Source organism: Psittacula echo, assembly GCF_963264785.1.
Source record: "Psittacula echo genome assembly, contig: SCAFFOLD_117, whole genome shotgun sequence".
NCBI lineage: Eukaryota > Metazoa > Chordata > Aves > Psittaciformes > Psittacidae > Psittacula > Psittacula echo.
In genome coordinates this window covers 80103-96224 of record NW_027664249.1, presented here as the reverse complement: position 1 = coordinate 96224, position 16122 = coordinate 80103, and the positions used below count along the sequence as shown (strand labels likewise).

Sequence of the window (16122 nt, the reverse complement as noted above, 5' to 3'; positions counted from 1 at the left end):
CCTCCCCAAAACCCCCATTTCCCCCCCCCAAAACCCCCATTCCCCCCTCCAAAACCCCCATTCCCCCCCCAAAACCCCCATTTCCCTCCCCAAAACCCCCATTTCCCCCCCAAAACCCCCATTCCCCCCCCTTAAAACCCCCATTTCCCCCCCTAAAGAGCACCCCAAAACCCTCCCCCCCCCCTTTCCCCCCCCCCCCAGCCCCACCTCTCCAATGCACTGCACCAGGTTCTCGGTGCTGTACCCCGAGTACGTGGTGCTCTCCACGGCCGGCAGCAGGTACGGGGGGGAGTTACAGATGAGCACGCACACCTTATGGGTCTGGCCTCTATGGGGGGGGGGGGGGGGTGAAGGTGGGATATGGGGGGGGGGGGGGGCACCCCCAAAATCCCCCCTTGGCACCCCAAAAAGCACCCACATTTGCTCCCGCATCTTCTTGAAGTCATCGAAGAGCTGCAGCGCGGTGCTGAGCCCCTCGGCGATGAGGCTGCAGCTCTCGCCGCCCCCCCCCACGAACCTGGGGGGGGGGGGGGGGGTTGGGAGGGTCAGATTCCCCCCCCCCCAGCCCCATATGGGGTCCCTGTACCCCAAAACCAACCCCATTGCCAAGCCCCCCCCCCCCCATATCAATGGGTGTTGCTCCCCCCCCCCCCCCCCATGGATGGGTTTGGGGCTCCACAGCCCAAAATAACCCTGAAGGGTCTCTTCCCCCCCCCCCCCCCCCAAACCATCCCATAATATACATGGGACCCCCCTAACAGCCCAATGGGACGGGGGGGGGCGTTGCACCCCAATTCACCCCATCCCATAGCACCCCCTTATGAGGGGTCCCCCCCTATTCCCCCGCCCAAATGGTTCCTTCCCATGTGGGGCACTCCAGGCTGTTCCTATGGGTTCTGCCCCCCAAACCCCCCCCCAATTCACCCCAAAACCCCCCCAACACCCTGGGGGGAGCCCTTGGAATGTGCCCCCCCCAAATCACCCCTCCATAGCGTGCGTTACCCCCCCATAGCGTGCATTACCCCCCCCATAGCGTGCGTTACCCCCCCCATAGTGTGCATTACCCCCCCCATAGTGTGCATTACCCCCCCATAGTGTGTGTTACCCCCCCATAGCGTGCATTACCCCCCCCATAGCGTGCGTTACCCCCCCCATAGTGTGCATTACCCCCCCCATAGTGTGCATTACCCCCCCATAGTGTGCGTTACCCCGCCATAGCGTGCATTACCCCCCCATAGCGTGCATTACCCCCCCCATAGCGTGCGTTACCCCCCCCATAGTGTGCGTTACCCCCCCCATAGTGTGCGTTACCCCCCCATAGCGTGCGTTACCCCCCCATAGCGTGCGTTACCCCCCATAGCGTGCGTTACCCCCCCATAGTCTGCATTACCCCCCCATAGTGTGCATTACCCCCCCCATAGCGTGCATTACCCCCCCATAGCGTGCATTACCCCCCCCATAGCGTGCATTACCCCCCCCATAGCGTGCGTTACCCCCCCCCATAGCGTGCATTACCCTCCCCATAGCATGCATTAACCCCCCCCATAGCGTGCATTACCCTCCCCATAGCATGCATTAACCCCCCCCATAGTGCGTTACCCCCCCCATAGCGTGCGTTACCCCCCCATAGTGTGCGTTACCCCCCCCCATAGCGTGCATTACCCTCCCCATAGCATGCATTAACCCCCCCCATAGTGCGTTACCCCCCCCATAGCGTGCGTTACCCCCCCATAGCGTGCGTTACCCCCCCCATAGCGTGCATTACCCTCCCCATAGCATGCATTAACCCCCCCCATAGTGCGTTACCCCCCCCCATAGCGTGCGTTACCCCCCCCATAGCGTGCATTACCCTCCCCATAGCATGCATTAACCCCCCCCATAGTGTGTTACCCCTCCCATAGCGTGCGTTACCCCCCTATCCCCATTGGATCCTTGCAGCATCCCCAAACCATTCCCATGCGTTCTGCACCCCAAAACCCCCCCATTTCCCCCCAAAGCCCCTGGGGGGGGGGGGGTCCTGGGGGGGGGGTCTGTGTGTGTGCCCCCCCCCCCCCCTTACTGGATGCTGTCCAGCCAGGTCAGGAACTCATAGGCGCTGCTGGTGGGAGCGTGGCACTGCACATAGGACTCGGGGGCGCAATCCACGGTGTTGAACACCACGAGGCTGTATTGGGTACCCCCGTACTGCAATGGGGGGGGCCACATAAGGATCACCCCCAAAACACAACCCCCCCCCCCCTCCAAGCTCAGGGCACCCCCAAACTCACATCACCCCCAAAGTCGGTCTCAGCTGGAGGCCCCCCATTGAAGTACCTGGAGGAGAAAGGGGGGAGGGGGGGGTCAATGGGGTTTGGGGGGGACCTAAAGGGGTTTGGGGGGGGTTCACAGGTCCTTAAAGGGGGTCAAGGGGGTCCTAAAGGGGTTTGGGGGGGGTTTAGGGGTCCTTAAAGGGGGTTTGAGGGGTTCTAAAGGGGTTTGGGGGGGTTTAGGGGTCCTTAAAGGGGGTTTGTGGGGGTCCTAAAGGGGTTTGGGGGGGTTTAGGGGTCCTTAAAGGGGGTTTGGGGGGGTCCTAAAGGAGTTTGGGGGGGGTTTAGGGGTCCTTAAAGGGGGTTTGTGGGGGTCCTAAAGGGGTTTGGGGGGGTTTAGGGGTCCTTAAAGGGGGTTTGGGGGGTCCTAAAGGGGTTTGGGGGGGGTTTAGGGGTCCTTAAAGGGGGTCAAGGGGGTCCTAAAGGGGTTTGGGGGGGGTTTAGGGGTCCTTAAAGGGGGTTTGGGGGGTTCTAAAGGGGTTTGGGGGGGGTTTAGGGGTCCTTAAAGGGGGTCAATGGGGTTTGGGGGGGGTTTAAGGGTCCTTAAAGGGGGTCAACAGGGTTTGGGGGGGTCCTAAAGGGGTTGGGGGGGGGGTTTAGGGGTCCTTAAAGGGTGTCAATGGGGTTTGGGGGGGTCCTAAAGGGGTTTGGGGGGGGTTTAGGGGTCCTTAAAGGGGGTTTGTGGGGGTCCTAAAGGGGTTTGGGGGGGGTTTGGGGGTCAATGGGGTTTGGGGGGGGTCCTAAAGAGGTTTGGGGGGGGTTTAGGGGTCCTTAAAGGGGGTCAATGGGGTTTGGGGGGGTCCTAAAGGGGTTTGGGGGGGGTTTAGGGGTTCTTAAAGGGGGTCAATGGGGTTTGGGGGGGTCCTAAAGGGGTTTGGGGGGGGGTTAGGGGTCCTTAAAGGGGGTTTGTGGGGGTCCTAAAGGGGTTTGGGGGGGGTTTGGGGGTCAATGGGGTTTGGGGGGGGTCCTAAAGAGGTTTGGGGGGGGTTTAGGGGTCCTTAAAGGGGGTCAATGGGGTTTGGGGGGGTCCTAAAGGGGTTGGGGGGGGGGTTTAGGGGTCCTTAAAGGGTGTCAATGGGGTTTGGGGGGGTCCTAAAGGGGTTTGGGGGGGGGTTAGGGGTCCTTAAAGGGGGTTTGTGGGGGTCCTAAAGGGGTTTGGGGGGGGTTTGGGGGTCAATGGGGTTTGGGGGGGGTCCTAAAGAGGTTTGGGGGGGGTTTAGGGGTCCTTAAAGGGGGTCAATGGGGTTTGGGGGGTCCTAAAGGGGTTTGGGGGGGGTTTAGGGGTTCTTAAAGGGGGCAATGGGGTTTGGGGGGGTCCTAAAGGGGTTTGGGGGGGGTTCACGGGTCCTTAAAGGGGGTTTGTGGGGGTCCTAAAGGGGTTTGGGGGGGGTTTGGGGGTCAATGGGGTTTGGGGGGTCCTAAAGGGGTTTGGGGGGGGTTCACGGGTCCTTAAAGGGGGTTTGGGGGGGTCCTAAAGGGGTTTGGGGGGGGTTTAGGGGTCCTTAAAGGGGGTTTGGGGGGGTTCCTCACTCGATGGCGGGCAGCAGGTAGTGCTTGCGGAGGGACTCGAAGTAGGGCCCGAGGTTGGCGGTGCCCTCGATGACGAACACCACATCGGCCACCATGGCGGGCAACGGCGGCGCGGGGGGGTCCAGCGCCGGCACCACCATCGCCGCGGGGCGGCTACGGGGGGTCAACGGGGATCAATGGGGATCAATGGGGATCAATAGGGATCAATGGGGATCAATGGGGCCCCCCCAAGCGCCTCAACGCGGCCCCGACCCTCCCGGTACCGGTCACCACAGCCGCCGCCGCCCGGAAGTGCTCCCTTTCACGTCCGGTCCCGCACGTGGCCACGGAGCATGCGCGCTCAAAGCCACGCCCCTCCCCGCAGCGTCGCCGTGGTGACGGTGGGTGGGGAGGTGGAGGAGCGCATGCGCGGCTGCTCTGTTGCCGTGGGAACCGCGGGGTCTTCCCGGCGTGCACCGCGGCGGGACATGGCGGCGGCCGGTGGCGGGAGCTGAGCGGCGGCGCGGGGAGGGGGCGAGCGGGCGGGGGAGAGGAGGCGGGGCTTAGGGAGAGGGGCGGGGCCTGCACGGGGCGTGGTCATAGCGGCCGGAGCCTGCGGGCCAATAGGAGCGAGGGGGGGAGTGGTTTATGGGGGCGTGTGTGCGGTAGGGGGCGTGGTCAAGAGGGGCGGGGCTTTTTTTTTTTTCGAGCAGAGGGCGGAGCCAGCGAGCCAATAGCGGTCTCGGTGGGCGTGGCCATGGGTTGGGGGCGGGGCCTGATTTGCATATAGCCGCTTTGCTGGGAGAACCGGTGAGCAAATCAGGAAGGGTGGGGGCGTGGCCAAAGAAGGGGCGTGGCCCGACGGGGGCGTGACCAGAACAGCAGGGAGGGGCCTGAGGCCAACAGCGGCCTAAGGGGGCGTGGCCACGGCTTGGGGGCGGGGCCTCGTGGGCCAATAGCCGCTTTAGGGGGCGTTGCTAGGAGAAACGTTGACCAAATAAGGTGTGAGGGGGCGTGGCCAAAGAAGGGGCGTGGGCTGAGGGCAGCGTCTCATTGGCTGGTGCTGGCGGAGGGGGCGGGGCCATGGCGGAGGGGGGCGGGGCCACGCTGCTGCTGTGCCTGGCCGCGGGCAGTGGGCTGCCGCTGTTCTGCCGCCCGCCCCGCCCCCAGGTGAGGCCCCGCCCCCTCCGACCCCCCCATCACCATTGCCCCCCCATCACCATTGCCCCCCATCACCATTGCCCCCCCATCACCATTGCCCCCATCACCATTGCCCCCCATTACCATTGCCCCCATCACCATTGCCCCCCATTACCATTGCCCCCCATCACCATTGCCCCCCCATCACCATTGCCCCCCCATCACCATTGCCCCCATCACCATTGCCCCCCATCACCATTGCCCCCCCATCACCATTGCCCCCATCACCATTGCCCCCCCATCACCATTGCCCCCATCACCATTGCCCCCCATCACCATTGCCCCCCCATCACCATTGCCCCTATCACCATTGCCCCCCATCACCATTGCCCCCCCATCACCATTGCCCCCATCACCATTGCCCCCCCATCACCATTGCCCCCCATCACCATTGCCCCCCCATCACCATTGCCCCCCCATCACCATTGCCCCCCATCACCATTGCCCCCATCACCATTGCCCCCCATCACCATTGCCCCCCCATCACCATTGCCCCCATCACCATTGCCCCCCATCACCATTGCCCCCCATCACCATTGCCCTCCCATCACCATTGCCCCCCATCACCATTGCCCCCATCACCATTGCCCCTCATCACCATTGCCCCCATCACCATTGCCCCCCATCACCATTGCCCCCCCATCACCATTGCCCCCATCACCATTGCCCCCCATCACCATTGCCCCCCCATCACCATTGCCCCCATCACCATTGCCCCCCATCACCATTGCCCCCCATCACCATTGCCCTCCCATCACCATTGCCCCCCCATCACCATTGCCCCCATCACCATTGCCCCTCATCACCATTGCCCCCCATCACCATTGCCCCCCATCACCATTGCCCCCCATCACCATTGCCCCCATAACCATTGCCCCCCATAACCATTGCCCCCCATTACCATTGCCCCCCATCACCATTGCCCCCCATCACCATTGCCCCCATCACCATTGCCCCCCATCACCATTGCCCCCCCATCACCATTGCCCCCCATCACCATTGCCCCCCCATCACCATTGCCCCCCCATCACCATTGCCCCCATCACCATTGCCCCCCCATCACCATTGCCCCCATCACCATTGCCCCCCATCACCATTGCCCCCCATTACCATTGCCCCCCATCACCATTGCCCCCCATCACCATTGCCCCCCCATCACCATTGCCCCCATCACCATTGCCCCCCATCACCATTGCCCCCATCACCATTGCCCCCCATCACCATTGCCCCCCCATCACCATTGCCCCCCATTACCATTGCCCCCCATCACCATTGCCCCCCCATCACCATTGCCCCCCATCACCATTGCCCCCCCATCACCATTGCCCCCCATCACCATTGCCCCCCATCACCATTGCCCCCCATCACCATTGCCCCCCATCACCATTGCCCCCCATCACCATTGCCCCCCCATTACCGTTGCCCCCCCCGCTCCGCAGCCCCCGTTCCCGCTCATCGGGGCCCTCAATGGCGTCCACATGTTCGGGGCCGGCGCCGGGGTCGGGCTGCGGCGTGCGGAGACCCCCGGGACCCGGCTGCAGTGGGGCGGGGACGGGAGCAGGTCAGGGGCGGGGCTAAGGGAGGGGGCGTGGCCATGGGGGGTGTGGTCAAGGCAGGGGGCGTGGCCATGGGGTTCTGGTCACAAGGGGGGCGGGGGGAGGTGTTTCTAGGGGTCATTGGGGGGCTATGGGGGTGTCATAGGGCAGTGGGAGGGGTTAATGGGGGTCATGGGGGGCTGAGGGTGCACTTGGGGGTCAGTGCCATGGGGCAGCCCCACAAGTGCCCCCCCCCGTTTGTGCCCCCCCCCCCAGCATCACGTTGATTGCGATCAGCTCCGCCCCCGATGCCTCAGGCCCCGCCCTCAAGCGCCTCCTTGACTCCGCCTTCGGTGCCATGGTGAGACCCCCCCTCCCAGTACAGACCAGTATGGACCAGTCCAGCCCAGTGCCCCCCCGCCCTATCCCAGTGCTCCCAGTTCATCCCAGTCCATCCCAGTGCTCCCAGTTCATCCCAGTCCATCCCAGTGCTCCCAGTCCATCCCAGTGCTCCCAGTTCATCCCAGTCCATCCCAGTGCTCCCAGTCCATCCCAGTGCTCCCAGTTCATCCCAGTCCATCCCAGTGCTCCCAGTCCATCCCAGTCCATCCCAGTGCTCCCAGTTCATCCCAGTGCTCCCAGTCCATCCCAGTCCATCCCAGTCCATCCCAGTGCTCCCAGTTCATCCCAGTGCTCCCAGTCCATCCCAGTCCATCCCAGTGCTCCCAGTCCATCCCAGTCCATCCCAGTCCATCCCAGTGCTCCCAGTTCACCTCAGTTCCACAGGTGCTGGTGCTGGGCCTGGATGAACTGGTTCCCATTCGCAACGTGGAGCGGCTCAAACGGGACCTGAGGGTATGGAGGGGGGGCAATGGGTGTCAGAGGGCTTCAATGGGGATCAATGGGGGTCAATGGGGATCAATGGGGGTCAATGGTGTCAATGGGGGTCAATGGGGGTCAATGGGACTCAATGGGACTCAATGGGGGTCAATGGGGTCAATGGGGTCAATGGGCGTCAATGGGGATCAATGGTGTCAATGGGACTCAATGGGACTCCATGGGGGTCAATGGGGTCAATGGGGGGCAATGGGGGTCAATGGTGTCAATGGGGGTCAATGGGGGTCAATGGTGTCAATGGGGGTCAATGGGGGTCAATGGGACTCAATGGGACTCAATGGGGGTCAATGGGGTCAATGGGCGTCAATGGGGATCAATGGTGTCAATGGGACTCAATGGGACTCAATGGGGGTCAATGGGGTCAATGGGCGTCAATGGGGATCAATGGTGTCAATGGGACTCAATGGGACTCAATGGGGGTCAATGGGGTCAATGGGGGTCAATGGGGGTCAATGGGGGTCAATGGTGTCAATGGGGGTCAATGGGGGTCAATGGTGTCAATGGGGGTCAATGGGACTCAATGGGACTCAATGGGACTCAATGGGGGTCAATGGGGTCAATGGGCGTCAATGGGGATCAATGGTGTCAATGGGACTCAATGGGACTCAATGGGGGTCAATGGGGTCAATGGGGGTCAATGGGGGTCAATGGGGATCAATGGTGTCAATGGGACTTAATGGGACTCAATGGGGGTCAATGGGGATCAATGGTGTCAATGGGACTCAATGGGACTCAATGGGGGTCAATGGGACTCAATGGGGGTCAATGGGGGTCAATGGTGTCAATGGGGGTCAATGGGGGTCAATGGGGGTCAATGGTGTCAATGGGGATCAGTGGGGGTCAATGGGGGTCAATGGGGGTCAATGGTGTCAATGGGAGTCAATGGGGGTCAGTGGTGTCAATGGGGGTCAATGGTGTCAATGGGGATCAATGGGGGTCAATGGTGCCAATGGGGGTCAGTGGTGTCAAGGGGGATCAATGGGGGTCAATGGTGTCAATGGGTGTCAATGGGGGTCAGTGGGGATCAATGGTGTCAAAGGGGATCAATGGGGATCAATGGGGGTCAATGGGGGTCAATGGGGATCAATGGGGGTCAATGGTGTCAATGAAGATCAATGGGGGTCAATGGGGGTCAATGGGGTCATTGGAGGTCAATGGTGTCAATGGGGATCAATGGGGGTCAATGGGGGTCAATGGGGGTCAATGGGGGTTCATTCCGTGTCCCCCAGAGCTGTTTCGTGCTATTGGACGCGCTGCTGAGCCCCGGGGGGGGGCTGGGGCTGGGACCCCCCAGCTGGCCCCTCCCCCCCGGACCCACCCGCAACCTCCTGCAGGTCAGAACCCCCCCAAATCCCCCCCAAACCCCCATTGAACCCCAGTGCCCCACTTGTCCCCATTGCCCCCCATTACCCCATTGCCCCCCATTGCCCCCATTCCCCTCCATTCCCCCATTCCCCCCATTCCCCCATTGCCCCAATCCTCCCATTGCCCCCATTCCCCCATTGCCCCCATTGCCCCCATTGCCCCCATTCCCCCACTCTCCCCCTTGCCCCCATTCCCCCATTGCCCCCATTGCCCCCATTCCCCCCATTGCCCCCATTGCCCCCATTGCCCCCATTCCCCCCATTGCCCCCATTCCCCCCATTGCCCCCATTGCCCCCATTGCCCCCATTCTCCCCATTGCCCCCATTCTCCCCATTGCTCCCATTGCCCCCATTGCCCCCATTCCCCCCATTGCCCCCATTGCCCCCCATTGCCCCCATTGCCCCCATTGCCCCCATTGCCCCCATTCTCCCCATTGCCCCCATTGCCCCCATTGCCCCCATTGCCCCCATTCCCCCCATTGCCCCCATTGCCCCCATTGCCCCCATTCCCCCCATTGCCCCCATTGCCCCCATTCCCCCCATTGCCCCCATTCCCCCCATTGCCCCCATTCTCCCCATTGCCCCCATTGCCCCCATTGCCCCTATTCTCCCCATTGCCCCCATTGCCCCCATTCCCCCCATTGCCCCCATTCTCCCCATTGCCCCCATTGCCCCCATTCCCCCCATTGCCCCCATTCTCCCCATTGCCCCCATTGCCCCCATTCCCCCCATTGCCCCCATTGCCCCCATTCCCCCCATTGCCCCCATTCTCCCCATTGCCCCCATTCCCCCCATTGCCCCCATTGCCCCCATTGCCCCCATTGCCCCCATTCTCCCCATTGCCCCCATTGCCCCCATTCCTCCCATTGCCCCCATTCTCCCCATTGCCCCCATTGCCCCCATTCCCCCCATTGCCCCCATTGCCCCCATTCTCCCCATTGCCCCCATTGCCCCCATTGCCCCCATTGCCCCCATTCTCCCCATTGCCCCCATTGCCCCCATTCCCCCCATTGCCCCCATTCTCCCCATTGCCCCCATTGCCCCCATTGCCCCCATTCCCCCCATTGCCCCCATTGCCCCCATTGCCCCCATTCTCCCCATTGCCCCCATTCCCCCCATTGCCCCCATTCCCCCCATTGCCCCCATTCTCCCCATTGCCCCCATTCCCCCATTCCCCCCATTGCCCCCATTCCCCCCATTGCCCCCATTCCCCCCATTGCCCCCATTCTCCCCATTGCCCCCATTCCCCCCATTGCCCCCATTCCCCCCATTGCCCCCATTCTCCCCATTGCCCCCATTGCCCCCATTCTCCCCATTGCCCCCATTGCCCCCATTCTCCCCATTGCCCCCATTGCCCCCATTCCCCCCATTGCCCCCATTGCCCCCATTCTCCCCATTGCCCCCATTGCCCCCATTCCCCCCATTGCCCCCATTCTCCCCATTGTCCCCATTGCCCCCATTCCCCCCATTGCCCCCATTCTCCCCATTGCCCCCATTGCCCCCATTGCCCCCATTCCCCCCATTGCCCCCATTGCCCCCATTGCCCCCATTCTCCCCATTGCCCCCATTCCCCCCATTGCCCCCATTCCCCCCATTGCCCCCATTCTCCCCATTGCCCCCATTCCCCCATTCCCCCCATTGCCCCCATTCCCCCCATTGCCCCCATTCCCCCCATTGCCCCCATTCTCCCCATTGCCCCCATTGCCCCCATTCCCCCCATTGACCCCCATTGCCCCCCAGGACTCTCTGGACGCCTTCGCTGCCGCCGCGGGCACGCACTGGGGGTGCCTGGTGGGGGCGGGGCGGGTGCGCGCCTCCACCCGCCGCTGGGGGGCGCTGCCGAGCGCCGAGCGCGCGCTGCTGGCGGCGCTGCTGCGGCGGGGGGCGGGGCCAGGGGAGGAGGCCACGCCCACCGCGGCCGCACGTGACCTGCCCGTGTACCTGCCCCAGAGCAGCCCCACGGTGAGCGACACCCCTGCCCCATAACTGACCCCAAAGTGACCCCGAAGTGACCCCCCTGCCCCATAACTGACCCCAAAGTGACCCCGAAGTGACCCCCCTGCCCCATAACTGACCCCAAAGTGACCCCAAAGTGACCCCCCTGCCCCATAACTGACCCCAAAGTGACCCCGAAGTGACCCCCCTGCCCCATAACTGACCCCAAAGTGACCCCGAAGTGACCCCCCTGCCCCATAACTGACCACAAAGTGACCCCAAAGTGACCCCCCTGCCCCATAACTGACCCCAAAGTGACCCCAAAGTGACCCCCCTGCCCCATAAACTGACCCCAAAGTGACCCCAAAGTGACCCCCCTGCCCCATAACTGACCCCAAAGTGACCCCAAAGTGACCCCCCTGCCCCATAACTGACCACAAAGTGACCCCAAAGTGACCCCCCTGCCCCATAACTGACCCCAAAGTGACCTCCCCCGCCCCATAATTGACCCCAAAGTGACCCCAAAGTGACCCCCCTGCCCCATAACTGACCCCAAAGTGACCCCCCTGCCCTATAACTGACCCCAAAGTGACCTCCCCCGCCCCATAACTGACCCCAAAGTGACCCCAAAGTGACCCCCCTGCCCCATAACTGACCCCAAAGTGACCCCAAAGTGACCCCCCTGCCCCATAACTGACCCCAAAGTGACCCCGAAGTGACCCCCCTGCCCTATAACTGACCCCAAAGTGACCTCCCCCGCCCCATAACTGACCCCAAAGTGACCCCCCTGCCCCATAACTGACCCCAAAGTGACCCCAAAGTGACCCCCCTGCCCTATAACTGACCCTAAAGTGACCCCCCTGCCCTATAACTGACCCCAAAGTGATCCCCCCTGCCCCATAACTGACCCCAAAGTGACCCCAAAGTGACCCCCGTGCCCCATAACTGACCCTAAAGTGACCTCCCCTGCCCTATAACTGACCCTAAAGTGACCCCCTGCCCCATAACTGACCCCAAAGTGACCCCCCCTCCCCCATAACTGACCCTAAAGTGACCCCCCCGCCCCATAACTGACCCCAAAGTGACCCCAAAGTGACCCCCCTGCCCCATAACTGACCCCAAAGTGACCCCAAAGTGACCCCCCTGCCCCATAACTGACCCCAAAGTGACCCCAAAGTGACCCCCCTGCCCCATAACTGACCCCAAAGTGACCCCGAAGTGACCCCCCTGCCCTATAACTGACCCCAAAGTGACCTCCCCCGCCCCATAACTGACCCCAAAGTGACCCCCCTGCCCCATAACTGACCCCAAAGTGACCCCAAAGTGACCCCCCTGCCCTATAACTGACCCTAAAGTGACCCCCCTGCCCTATAACTGACCCCAAAGTGACCCCCCCTGCCCCATAACTGACCCCAAAGTGACCCCGAAGTGACCCCCGTGCCCCATAACTGACCCTAAAGTGACCTCCCCTGCCCTATAACTGACCCTAAAGTGACCCCCTGCCCCATAACTGACCCCAAAGTGACCCCCCCTCCCCCATAACTGACCCCAAAGTGACCCCCCCGCCCCATAAATGACCCCAAAGTGAACCCAGAGTGACCCCAAAGTGACCCCCCAGCCCCATAACTGACCTCTCAGTGACCCTTCAGCCACATGACCCCCCCCATTGACCCCCATTGTCCCCGCAGGTCCCGCACCGGCTCCTGGTGCTGGGGCTGGTGGGGGGGGCTGCGGTGGCGCTGCTCTGTGGGCCCCGCCCCCCCCTGCAGCACGTGATCACCCAGGTGGGGGGAGGGGCTGAGGGGGGAGGGGTTGAGGGGGGAGGGGCTGAGGGGGGAGGGGCTGAGGGGGGAGGGGCTGAGGGGGGAGGGGCTGAGGGGAGGGGTTGAGGGGGGAGGGGTTGAGGGGGAGCGGTTGAGGGGGAGGGGCTGAGGGGGAGGGGTTGAGGGGGAGGGGCTGAGGGGGGAGGGGCTGAGGGGGGAGGGGCTGAGGGGGAGTGGCTGAGGGGGGAGGGGCTGAGGGAGGAGGGGCTGAGGGGGGAGGGGTTGAGGGGGGAGGGGCTGAGGGGGGAGGGGTTGAGGGGGGAGGGGTTGAGGGGGAGGGGCTGAGGGGGAGGGGTTGAGGGGGGAGGGGCTGAGGGGGGAGGGGTTGAGGGGGGAGGGGTTGAGGGGGGAGGGGTTGAGGGGGGAGGGGCTGAGGGGGAGGGGTTAAGGGGGGAGGGGCTGAGGGGGGAGGGGTTGAGGGAGGAGGGGTTGAGGGGGAGGGGTTGAGGGGGGAGGGGTTGAGGGGGGAGGGGTTTGAGGGGGAGGGGCTGAGGGGGGAGGGGTTGAGGGGGGAGGGGTTGAGGGGGGAGGGGCCCCTGTGACCCCCATTGACCCCGCCCCTCCCCCCCCCAGCTCGTGCCCCGGTTCTGGGGGCCCGGTCTCGGAGCAGCTCCGGGGCTGCGGGAGGGGCCCCCCCGCGCCCCCCCCCCCGCGGGGTCTTGGCGTGAGTGGGGGAGGGGAAGGACCCAAATGTGTGGGGTTGGGACCCACTGGGGGGGATGGACCCAAATGTGTGGGGCTGGGACCCACTGGGGGGGGATGGACCCAAATGTGTGGGGCTGGGACCCATTGGGGGGGGATGGACCCAAATGTGTGGGGCTGGGACCCATTGGGGGGGGATGGACCCAAATGTGTGGGGCTGGGACCCATTGGGGGGGATGGACTCAAATGTGTGGGGCTGGGACCCATTGGGGGGGGATGGACCCAATTGTGTGGGGCTGGGACCCACTGGGGGGGATGGACCCAATTGTGTGGGGCTGGGACCCATTGGGGGGGGATGGACCCAAATGTGTGGGGCTGGGACCCACTGGGGGGGGATGGACCCAATTGTGTGGGGCTGGGACCCACTGGGGGGGATGGACCCAATTGTGTGGGGCTGGGACCCATTGGGGGGGGATGGACCCAATTGTGTGGGGCTGGGACCCATTGGGGGGGGATGGACTCAAATGTGTGGGGCTGGGACCCACTGGGGGGGGATGGACCCAAATGTGTGGGGCTGGGACCCACTGGGGGGGGATGGGGCTCTGAACCCCCCGTGATGGGGGTTGGGGGGTTCCAACCCTCCCCCCCCCCCAGGTACCTCCTCGTTCACCGCCAGCAGGGCTGGAGCCAGAGCAGCGTCAGCCGGGGGGGGACACAGGGTACGGGACCCCCAACCAGAGCCATTGATCCCCATTGATCCCCATTGACCCCCATTGACCCCCATTGACACCATTGATCCCCATTGACCCCCATTGATCCCCATTGACCCCCATTGAGCCCATTGATCTGCATTGATCCCCATGGAGCCCATTGAGCCCCATTGACCCCCATTGAGCCCCATTGATCTGCATTGATCCCCATTGACCCCATTGAGCCCCATTGACCCCCATTGAGCCCCATTGATCTGCATTGATCCCCATTGAGCCCATTGAGCCCCATTGACCCCCATTGATCCCATTGACCCCCATTGATCCCCATTGATCCCATTGACCCCATTGACCCCCATTGAACGCCATTGATCCCCATTGATCCCCATTGAACCCTATTTACCCCCATTGATCCCATTGAACCCCATTGACCCCCATTGACCCCATTGAACCCCACTGAACCCCATTGATCCCCATTGACCCCCATGGATCCCCATTGACTCCCATTGAACCCCATTGATCCCCACTGAACCCCATTGATCCCATTGAGCCCCATTGACACCCATGGATCCCCATTGCCCCCCAGCCGGGGTCCTGCCCCCCCAGCGCCGTGGGGCCGCCCTCCGGCACCTCTATGCACTGATGGCCCCCAAATACTGCCCCGAGGAGGGGGCGCCCCCTCCAGGTGAGGGAGGGGGCACTTGGGGGTCTGGGGGGGTCAGTTATGGGGCTGGGGGGGTCACTGAGGGGTCTGAGTGGGACCCATTGGGGGGCTGGACCCACATGTGTGGGGCTGGGACCCATTGGGGGGCATGGACCCACATGTGTGGGGCTGGGACCCATTGGGGGGGATGGACCCACATGTGTGGGGCTGGGACCCATTGGGGGGCATGGACCCACGTGTGGGGCTGGGACCCATTGGGGGGGATGGACCCACATGTGTGGGGCTGGGACCCATTGGGGGGCATGGACCCACATGTTTGGGGCTGGGACCCATTGGGGGGGATGGACCCACATGTGTGGGGCTGGGACCCATTGGGGGGGGATGGACCCAAATGTGTGGGGCTGGGACCCACTGGGGGGGGATGGACCCAAATGTGTGGGGCTGGGACCCATTGGGGGGGGATGGACCCAAATGTGTGGGGCTGGGACCCATTGGGGGGGATGGACCCAAATGTGTGGGGCTGGGACCCATTGGGGGGGGATGGACCCAAATGTGTGGGGCTGGGACCCATTGGGGGGGGATGGACCCACATGTGTGGGGCTGGGACCCATTGGGGGGCATGGACCCAAATGTGTGGGGCTGGGACCCACTGGGGGGGGATGGACCCAAATGTGTGGGGCTGGGACCCATTGGGGGGCATGGACCCAAATGTGTGGGGCTGGGACCCATTGGGGGGGGATGGACCCAAATGTGTGGGGCTGGGACCCATTGGGGGGGGATGGACCCACATGTTTGGGGCTGGGACCCATTGGGGGGGGATGGACCCAAATGTGTGGGGCTGGGACCCACTGGGGGGGGATGGACCCAAATGTGTGGGGCTGGGACCCACTTGTGGGTCCTGCCCGCAGGGCCCCCCCCCGCGCTGTGCTACGCTTCGCTGCCGACCCACACGGGGCTGGTGGTTGTGGGGCCGGGGCTGGTGCTGGTGCTGCTGCTGCCCCCCCGCGCCCCACGGCAGCGCCTGCACCCGCTGGGCCTCAGCTGCCTGCGCGCCCTGAGCCGCGGCTGCGACCCCCAAGTGTGAGCCTGCCCCACGGCTGGGACCCACGGCTGGGACCCACGGCTGGGACCCATAACTGGGACCCATAACTGGGACCCACACCTGGGACCCACAACTGGGACCCATAACTGGGACCCACAGCTGGGACCCACGGCTGGGACCCACACCTGGGACCCATAACTGGGACCTGTACATGTACAATAAATGTGTTGGCTCAGATGGAGAGGCCTGGGGGGCTCTATGGGGCAGGGGGGCTCTATGGGGCAGGGGGCTCTATGGGGCAGCTTTGGGGCTCTATGGGGCAGGGGAGGGTCCATAGATGGGGCTCTGGATGCCCATGGATGGGGGGCACCCATGGGGTGGGGGGGGGTATCCAGGCATGAAGGGGTCTATTATAGGGGGGGTCCCCATTGGGTGCCCCCCCAATAAAGGGGGGGCTGCAATGGAGTCAATGGGGGTTTATTATGGGGGGGCCCCATT

General features: G+C 63.8%; 2 protein-coding genes across 2 annotated transcripts; one reads left to right on the top strand and one right to left on the bottom strand.

Annotated features, from left to right (window-relative positions):
* Nucleotides 1-207: 207 nt before the first annotated feature.
* Nucleotides 208-4971, bottom strand: LOC308232587 (mediator of RNA polymerase II transcription subunit 25-like; the record flags this gene model as incomplete). The annotated part of the gene is made up of 6 exons (XM_080639806.1): nt 4100-4971; nt 3837-3989; nt 2268-2313; nt 2060-2184; nt 419-517; nt 208-328 (listed from the first exon to the last, which is right to left on the bottom strand). Coding segments are annotated over exons 2-6 (531 nt in total), but the record flags the coding sequence as incomplete, so codon positions are not given.
* FUZ (fuzzy planar cell polarity protein) lies at nt 4899-14561 on the top strand (the record flags this gene model as incomplete). Its single annotated transcript, XM_080639805.1, has 10 exons — nt 4899-4985; nt 6455-6576; nt 6827-6911; nt 7337-7405; nt 8677-8781; nt 10552-10773; nt 12435-12530; nt 13143-13233; nt 13866-13930; nt 14505-14561. The coding sequence occupies 10 exons, from the start codon at nt 4899-4901 to the stop codon at nt 14559-14561; spliced, it is 999 nt and encodes a 332-aa protein (XP_080495931.1).
* Nucleotides 14562-16122: the final 1561 nt, after the last annotated feature.